At 47.2% G+C, this 9,341-nt stretch overlaps 1 protein-coding gene across 1 annotated transcript in view; it reads left to right on the plus strand.

Moving 5' to 3' along the window:
• PPME1 (protein phosphatase methylesterase 1) overlaps nt 1-2,165 on the plus strand; it is an 88,021-nt gene extending 85,856 nt beyond the window's left edge. Inside the window, exon 14 of the mRNA XM_055320679.1 lies at nt 948-2,165. Coding sequence (XP_055176654.1) covers nt 948-966 — 19 coding nt within the window. The 3' untranslated portion in view covers nt 967-2,165. The remainder of the gene's footprint in view (nt 1-947) is intronic.
• The last annotated feature ends 7,176 nt before the right edge of the window (nt 2,166-9,341 follow it).

Raw genomic sequence — 9,341 nt, forward strand, 5'->3', positions numbered from 1 at the left:
CTGTAGAGATCCAGAGCAACATTTTCAGCCTCAGCACTATTGACATTTGGGGACCTGTCCTGCGTAGTGTAGGACGTTTGACAGCATCCCTAGCCTCTATGCACTGGAAACCAGTAGCACTCCCACATGCACAAAGTTGTGATGAGCAAAAATGACTTTAGATTTTACCAAATGTCTCAAGGGAGACAAAATCACTCATAGTTGAGAAACACTGGTTTGAGGGGGGAAAGGATGCCTCTTATCCTTGGAAGCTTTCCATCTGATTAGGGAGACATTGTTGGACTCTTTGTTAAGGGAGAGGAGAAAGAGAGGCATGATTACCCAAACCACACAGTCCTGGCCCCACCTTAGGGAGCTCTCCTAGTCTGTGCTACTGTATGCCCCTGATCCTCAGAGAGCCCACAAGCGTGATGCGTCATACCTGCCAGTTGGAAAGTCTCCTGATTTTGGTGAGGGTCCAGGGGAACTAGTTCCCTACCCTCAGGAATTTTGAAGAAGAAATGTTGAAGAAAAGAATTTTGAAGAAGAAATGTTGAAGAAAAGAAATCACTTCTGCATTAGAGAATTCTGAATGCCAGGACCTGGTAGATGAGGGTGACAGGGCAGGACAGACGTTAGAAATGATGATAGGAGCCTGACACGGTGAGCCACACAAGTGACTCCCTTATACCGAACCACCCCTCAAGCAACTAACCATTGACGGATACCAGGAATTAAAAGTAAATACTTTGTTTCTCTTGATAATAGTGTTTGGACCCCTGGACCATTTGGTCACATTACCAGTTCACAAAGAGGCTCTGCCCTAGATGGGGCTGTGGGGAGGTGGGACAGATCCTCAGGGGCCTTGGTGGTCATGAGGGCCCCAGGCTTCCAGGAGGAGAAGAGGTGAGCAGGGGAAAACTAGTAATGGTCTCATTTGTTTTCCCTTCTCTTTCCACTCTTTGCAGTGTGTTTCCTGGCTGTTAGTAACCTGCTATCCGTCCCTCCCCCAACATTGAGCTCTGTTGTAAATACATCGCACCAGAGGCCACTGTGATGCCGCTGTCTCCTCCTCACCATCCTGCCCATGTGACACCGGCTCCCTATAGACGGGCTTCCCCAGATGTACAAACCCTTTTGTGTATTCCCGCTAAAAGCATTGTTTTCCAGGGCCTTCGACCAACCTCGGCTTCCTTAGTCCAAGGCTCCCCAGCTCCTACCCCTTCGCTGTTCAGGGGTAGCCCCTGCCTGTTCTCCCTGCATTGCCTAGGGTGAAGCCTCCATCAGAACTGTGACCCTGGGCCCCTATTTCTGGTATTTGGCAATGCACCTGGGTCCAAATGTCTCTCCAGGCTCAGGGACCTCCATTCCTTGAGATTGTTCTTGGCATGGTCCTGCCCTACCTCATGGGATGGATCATGCACAGGGTGGTCCTTATTTTCCCCTTTCAAATAAAATACTAGTCAGGTACCTTTTTAATCCCAATCTTACTCTTCCAGGGTTGGAAGACTCAGAGAGGCCAGGATCCCATCCTTAGGAATAGGGAGGGGTGGTGGATAGCATCACAAGAAACCAGCCTGAAAATCAGGTCCAGTCAGTCCAAGCACATGGCCTCCCATCTGGGGAGAGCCCACTGTCCCTCTCCCACATGTCTGGGCACCTGCCCTGGGCTGAGGCCAGGCTGCTCCAGGGGCCTCTTGAGCCCTCACCTGCCACAGAGCAACCCAGGTTAAATACAGCCCGTGCACAAAGCCATAGGCTAAAGCCTGTGGAGTTGTTTTTACGAATCAAATTTAACCATTTCATACTTGGTCCCTGAGGTGTGCAGAGTGCCCACTTGCCTCTTCTAGACTCACAGCTTATCTTTGCCATTTGTGGTTTCCATGTCACTCTTCGTAGAAACAGGACAGCCCAGTATCCTCAATCTTTGCCCTCTTCCAGCTGCCTCATCACAGCACTGCGGCCTCCCCCTGCTGCCCAGGCACGCCATTTCCAAGGGCAGGAAGGGGCAGTGTCCTGCAGCCCATCTTTTCTGTGACTGTCTTAGGTGATGCGTGGCCCCCTCCACCTTTCCACCCAACAACTTCCTATCCCTGTCCTGCTGCACGGTCCAGAGTCTGGGACCTACTTTGTTTCTTTGTTATTTATGACCTTGTTTAAAGAAAATAAATATCTCCCGACCTTTATCGATCTTGTTTTTTTCCATGGAATTGTCTTTATTTCTGCTGATCTGGGAGCAGGGGACAGTTTGTTGGATTTAGTCACTATATGTCTCCAGAAACCCCTTTCCTGAGCCCATTGGCATTTTCTGCTCTGCCCTGCTCCTCACATCCAGAATTCCCAGTAGAATGGGCAGAGCCAGCCTCCACTGCAGCCAAGGAGACCTGGATTCCCGTTCAATTCTTCCAGTTATGTGCTCTTTTGACTTTGGCCCAGAACAGGACAGTCTATGCACTGTTTACATGAGTTCCAACACTCATGGCTTCACATCTGCCAACACCAGAACTTTACCCCCAACCCAGATCATCTCCTGAGCTCTAGATGCTTTAGGTCCGTCTGCCTCCTGTCTCTCCTAGATGACCAAAAGCCACTCATACTGAACATTTCTAAAACTAAACTAACCTTCCCCCTAAAACTTGTTCTTCCTCCCATGTTTCCTTGCTCAGTAAGTGGTAGATACCACCATCTCTCTATTGTTCAAGTCAGAGGCCTGAGCTTCTAGATGGCTCTTACACCTGTATTCCAGCTTACCACCAAACCCCTACCCATGTTCTTTTTCAACTGTTTCCCATCCCACGGCCCCTGCCATAGCTTAGGCCTCACCTCTCAGCTAGATTACTCAGTATTCCTGCTGGTTTCCTGCCCTAGTCCCTCCCTTGGTCATCCCCTATATACTGTTGGAGTCTTCTTCCTCTTAGGCTTTGGAGCCAGGCTGCCTATATTGGAACCCAAGACCCACTCCTTACAGGCTCTATGAGATAGCCCTGTACTTTCTCCTTGTGCTGGAGTTTCCTCCTCTGAAAAATGATCAACAGCACCTCCTTCACACAGTCTTAAAGACTATAGAAGTTAAAATAGGTTAACTGGATCTCTCAGTAACTAGCACAGGGTAAGCACTTAATAAATAGTTCATGTCATGTTACTGCTGTATTGTACTTAAGGAGAGTAGTCTGTGGACCAGTAGCATCAGTATCATGTGGAAGCTTGTTAAAGGTTTTATCTGCATCCCAGACCTTTTGAGTCAGAACTGATTTGTGTTCTAACAAACACATTAATTCTGAGAAGTTCTGGTTTAGATGTTCCCTTAGTATATCAGGGTAAAGCATGAGCTCCCTAGCAGAGAAGAAAAGTGCCTTGTGTGTGATCTGATTTCTCCCGCCAAGCTCTTGGGGTAAGGGGTCTGTGTGGAGGGGAGATGGTCCCTTGCTGGGCTGTGTCCTCTCTCCACTGGAGGGCAGCATAATCACACGCATGGTTTTCAGGAACACATCAGCATTTCTGTTCACCAGGCAAGTCATAATAGTCATCAAATTTTGAATGCCATCTAATTCACTTTGCACACATCTCATTTATTTCTCACAGCATCTCTATGAGGTAAGTGCTGTTATGTTCCTTTTACAAGTAGGTAGACAGGTCCAAATTCACATGACTCAGAAGTGGTGGTATCAGAATTAAAAACCTAGGTTGTTTCCTCTCCATGCTACCTCCTGGACAATACAGGGGACCCTGGGCAGAGACCATTTTGGTCGAGATACCAGATTAAATAGCAAGAAGATGATGACTAGGGACTTGAGGCTTTTTCAGACTTGATGGACGGAGACTGAGAATGAATGATATGTTAAGCTCTGGGTTAGGTTCTATGCTAGTCACTTACATCTTTTTCATCTTTGTATCATTGTGAAGTATAGACATTACCCCCACTTTAAAGATAAGGAGAGGGGCAGCCCTAGTGGCTCAGTGGTTTAGCGCCACCTTCAATCCAGGGCCTGATCCTGCAGACCCAGGATCAAGTCCCATATCAGGCTCCCTGCATGGAGCCTGCTTCTCCCTCTGCCTGTGTCTCTGCCTCTCTCTCTCTCTCTCATGATAAAATAAATAAAATCTTTAAAAAAAATAAAGGTAAGGAGACTGAAGTTCAGAGATGTGAAATGACTAACCCACAGCCATGGCTAGGAGATGGCAGCATCTTTGCCCTCTGAGTGTTCCATTGTACCACAGCAGGGAAGGAACCATTCATATGTTCACAGAGCATATCTTTAATGAGCACCTACTATGTGCTGCCCTTAACATCCTTGTGAAGTCTACATATCAGCAGTATGAACTCAAGAAGGAAACAGAAGAGACCCCAGACCCTTTGAATGAAGGATTTGCTATAGAGCCAGAAGGAGCATGTTTGGTCAAACCAAAGGCCATTCTGTCACACATGCGCACTAAAGAATGTCAAAGGAGAGCTTCCTGGAAAAACAAGGTAGGCAAATTTTGGGGTAGCCATAGACCTATTGGTGGGGAGGAGAATCTTGAGGTTGAGAGTACTCAAAGGCATGAAGGGAGCTGGGTGTGAATGACTTCTTGGTCTTATCCTCTTCTAAACCTGCTGTTAGAAGCACATATTTGCTGGTTAAGAAAACCTGAGCACCTATTCTATACCAGTCTTCCGATGGACTTTGGAGACAGATAAATAATGAAGCCCTGCAACTGGGCTCATAATCTAGACAGATTATTATAGGAAGAGTGACCACATTGTGTAAAGAGGAAGGAGACAACTGAACCTCTTTGAAAACAGGTCGGGCAGAGAAGGCTGTATAAAATAGGTATCAGGGATCCCTGGGTGGCGCAGCGGTTTGGCGCCTGCCTTTGGCCCAGGGCGCGATCCTGGAGACCCGGGATCGAATCCCACGTCGGTCTCCCGGTGCATGGAGCCTGCTTCTCCCTCTGCCTGTGTCTCTGCCTCTCTCTCTCTCTCTCTGTGTGACTATCATAAATAAATAAAAATTTAAAAAAAAAAAATAGGTATCATTGAATTGAGCTTTGAAGCATCATCACAAGGTAGAGGTGGAGAAGGAAAGGAAATAAAATACATTGCAGGAAGAGGAGACAGCATACAAAAACCCAGCACACTTGAAAGTCAGTCTGAGAACTGGTAGATTAGTAGGAGTAGAGTGGTTGGAGTAGAGGCTGACAGGAGAGTCAGCAGGAGGCAGGACCTAAAGGCCCTGAGTGGCAGGACTGGGGAGTTGTCAAAGGAACTTCAGTATCCTGTGGAGATGGACTGGTCGGCACCAGACTCCAGGCAGGGAGATAGTAAAGAGCAGTGTAACAGTGAGGTAAAAGGCAAAGGTATACTTACCTAGCACAGTTGCCGCCACAGGGATGAGAAGAGGAAAGGCTTATTATCTTGCAGGTGGAATGAACAATGCGGAAATTCATTTGGATGATGAGATGCCAAGGACCCCTCAGTTAGATTCAGAGGTCTGTCATCAGAACGAGGGGTAGGGAGTTAAAAGGTCAGGACTTTAACAAGGGAAGCGCAGGAAGAGACCCTACAACAGGAGTAGAGAACGTGAAAGACAGTCATGCTCTCCCCTGCAAGAAGAGTTTTTGACTCAACTCTTCTGCCCCAGTTGGCTGCCCCACTAGTGGCCAGAATCAACACATTCTCAGTCTGGCTCCAGGGCTCAGAAAGTTATATAAACTCAAGAGGCTCCCTTATTCCTAGAGCTGGTTTCCTCTCCCAGTAGTTTGCTAGAAAACCCCAGCCTGTGGCCAGCCAAAACCTTGGAAATAGACTAGCCAAGTGCCTGATCTCTTACACATGGAGGAAATAACTGCTGCCTTCCTGCCCCATAAGGTGATAAGCACATGAACAGGAGGTATAATGGTCATTAGTTATGCTCCATCTGAAAGTGTGGCAAACTTCAAAGAACATGGAGACAGTTGTTATCTATGGGGATCCATCTGAGCCAGGCCCTCAACCCCTTAGCTAAAAAAGACTGTCCCCTTAGCACTTCATTCCTTTGAAATAATCTTTGATTTCACCAAGGGCGACCTGCTTCATATGCAAATATGTCCCTGGCAGGGACCAAGGAAAGGAATAAAAGAGGAGTGGGGCAGACTGTCCTCCTAGAGGGGAAGAAAATTGTGGGAATCTCAAGGTGAGGAAAAAAAAAAAAAAGTCTAGAGACAGGTTAGTTAGAAGCAGCTGGTGGGGAGAAACTCTACAGTCCAGATCCCAGCTCTTCTAGCTCTGCGAATTTAGGGAAGTTTTTTTTGTTGTTGTTGTTTTTGAGCCTCCTTTGCCTCCTTTATCAAAAGGAATAATTGCTCTAAGACAAGGGAAATAAAATAGCTGGCACAGAGTAGCCACAAATGTTTGTCTCTTCCTCCTAGCTTTGAACTGATTTCATAGTTTTGCTAAGTGTACAGCAGTCTGCCTACAAATGTCCCTTCTCCCACCTTACCCCCTCTCCTTTGCCTTCTCCCAGCTTGGACAGCCAAGTCCCCAAGACTGGAGACTCTTTGAATGAATGGTTCCATGAAAAGGCAGCTTGTGCTGGCTGCCCTTGGCACTGTTGGACAAGGGTCTCCCGGGATTAATACCCTCTCACTTCCTTCTCCCAGATAGCTCTCCCTGCTCCCTTGGGTGCAAAAGTGAGGTGGTAGCTGGTGCCCCCCCCCCCAATCCATAGGCAGTCATTCTCTTTCCATTGTGTTCCTGGGGCTCCATTGTGGAAGCCCTCTCCTCCACTCTAGCCATAGGGCTCTGCCTTTTCTCTCAGCTCCCATGATTCTTAAGGTAACACCACACAGCTTTCCACTTGATTATATCCAATTAGCTAGTCTTATATTTGGGAGAGTGCTAACTTAGCCTCAAGGGCAGTGAGCAGGCCTTCTCATTTCCTTGGATTCTCATGGAACATGTAGCACAGAGCTGTTCACACAAAAGTGTTCACTGTAGCTCTGTGCAATTGAGGTGACTCATTTATATATTCAGCAAATACCTACATCTGATAGGATTCTTAACCATTAGGCCTTAGAAGCAGAAAGGATAGACCTTTCAACACGTGGGAAGGGGTTGGAGACTCCTCTCAAAAATTATTGGCTTTGGGGATCCCTCGGTGGCTCAGCGGTTTGGTGCCTGCCTTCGGCCCAGGGCCTGTTCCTGGAGACCCAGGATGGAGTCCCACGTCGGGCTTCCTGCATGGAGCCTGCTTCTCCCTCTGCCTGTGTCTCTGCCTCTCTCTCTCTCTATGTCTATCATGAATAAATAAATAAAATCTAAACAAAAAAAATTATTGGCTTTAAAGATATTACTGCCAATGGGAGCAAAACAACCACAGCAAAATAACAGGTAGTGCAGGCAACAGATGGCTAGTTAAGATCTTTGGAGACAGACCTGGATTTGAATCCTGCTTTGCCACTTTATAGCTGTGTAACCTCAGACAAGCTACATATTCTCTGCCTCAGTTTTCACATCTGCAAAATGGACATAATAGTACCTATCTCATTGTAAGAATTGACGGAGACAAGTATACCCAAGTTCTTAGCACAGTGCCTGGCCTCCAGTGCATGGCCTGTATGTGGCCACTAGTTGTAATGATGTTAGTCATTTACTTAGGAGAATATTCCCTGGAATGAGACTTGGGTGATCTGCAACAGCTCAGTTGGACAAGGCTGTTAGAAAAAAGGCTGAAGAACAGTGCAAAAAAGAAAGAAACAAAATTATAAACAAGCAGTGCCCCAAACCACAATCAGTCCTATCTAGAATTAGCTACCCACCCACTAAGCACTGTTGGGGCTCCAAAGCATACCACTCTATAGTAGGACTAGTCAGAGTTTCTGAGGGCACAGAGACTGGTGCAAATATACAAGAGTAAGGCCTTTGGGATCCCTGGGTGGCGCAGCGGTTTGGCGCCTGCCTTTGGCTCAGGGCGCGATCCTGGAGACCCCGGATCGAATCCCACGTCGGGCTCCCGGTGCATGGAGCCTGCTTCTCCCTCTGCCTGTGTCTCTGCCTCTCTCTCTCTCTCTGTGACTATCAATAATTAAAAAAAAAAAAAAAAAAGAGTAAGGCCTTTCCACTCTCCAGTTGTGGTACAACAGTATAACATTTGCTAACCATTGAATGAAAAGAACACTGGTGAAACAGACAGACTAGGCCTCAGGCCAAGCTCTACTGTAACCCCAGGCAAGCCACTAACCATCCCAGACTGTGCTTTCCATAAGGCCTGCTCTCCTTTCCTCCCTGGGTCGGTGAGATTCAAGAAAAATGCTAAATAAAAGTATTTTGAAAACTGACATACTGACCAAAAGTAAGGTGGGACTCATAGCTCTAGGGACAGGCAGTCCTGTTTGCACAGCCCTGCCTCCAAGCCTCTCCACACCCTCAGCATCTTCAAGACTTGCTTGGTCAGTCTCTCCTTTCCATGAAGCCTCTGAGGGGCTTCTCAGTGCTGTGTTCCTGTTTCCACTTCTGGCTACACTGTTACAGTGATTTAAGGATCTGAACAGGGTCAGCGTCTTAACTCTCCTCTCCATTCCTGGGGCCTGCAAGGACTGGCACTGTTGGCTAAATGTAATTTGGATACTCTACTTGGATAATGGATAAACAAACAAGGCTACCCCAAGCCACAATAGGGCCCACCAGCTCTAGACTGCCGCACTCAATAATTCATCTTTTACTGCACGCAACCTTTTCACGTTTTGCTTAACTTACATTTAATACTAGATGCATTTGTCTCATCTCCCTATTGGCCATCAGCTTTAGAGACTGAATCCTGTACCTCTCAGCACCCCAAAAGCATGCCTGGGCCTAGACCTGCCCCTGGGAAATGCTCAGTAAGCATTTATTGCCAGACAGTTCTTAGGCCTCAGTCACCTGATCAGGATGTGTGATAATTGCCACATGCCAGACTTTGCAAAAGTAGTGATTCGAAGCACAAGGTTTGGAGCCAGGCAGTGGGACATGGGCAAGTTACTTAACTGCGCCTCTGCCTCCATATCTGTAAAACAGGCATAATACTGTATTGACCTCATAGGGTTGGGATGAACATTAAATCATTGATACATATAAGCCCTTAGAACAGTGTCCATCGAACAAAAAACTCACCCAGTTCACCGTTGCTGTTACTAGCTGAGACTGATGCTGCAGTTTTGAGAAGGCCCAGTTCTGATCCCTGCAGCTGTAAAGAAGGGGAGCTGTGTTGCTCGTAGACAGTAGCTTTCTGTTTCAGGCCCAGGCCTCTGAAGCCTCAGTATGTGACTGAGGGTAGCAGACCATGCCACCCCCAAATATGCTGCTCTGGCACATTAATTATTTTGAGCTGTAGGCACTTGAAAAACAGCAATTGCAGGGAGCAGCTTTC

The sequence above is a fragment of the Nyctereutes procyonoides genome, unplaced genomic scaffold, assembly GCF_905146905.1.
Source record: "Nyctereutes procyonoides isolate TBG_1078 unplaced genomic scaffold, NYPRO_anot_genome, whole genome shotgun sequence".
Lineage (NCBI taxonomy): Eukaryota > Metazoa > Chordata > Mammalia > Carnivora > Canidae > Nyctereutes > Nyctereutes procyonoides.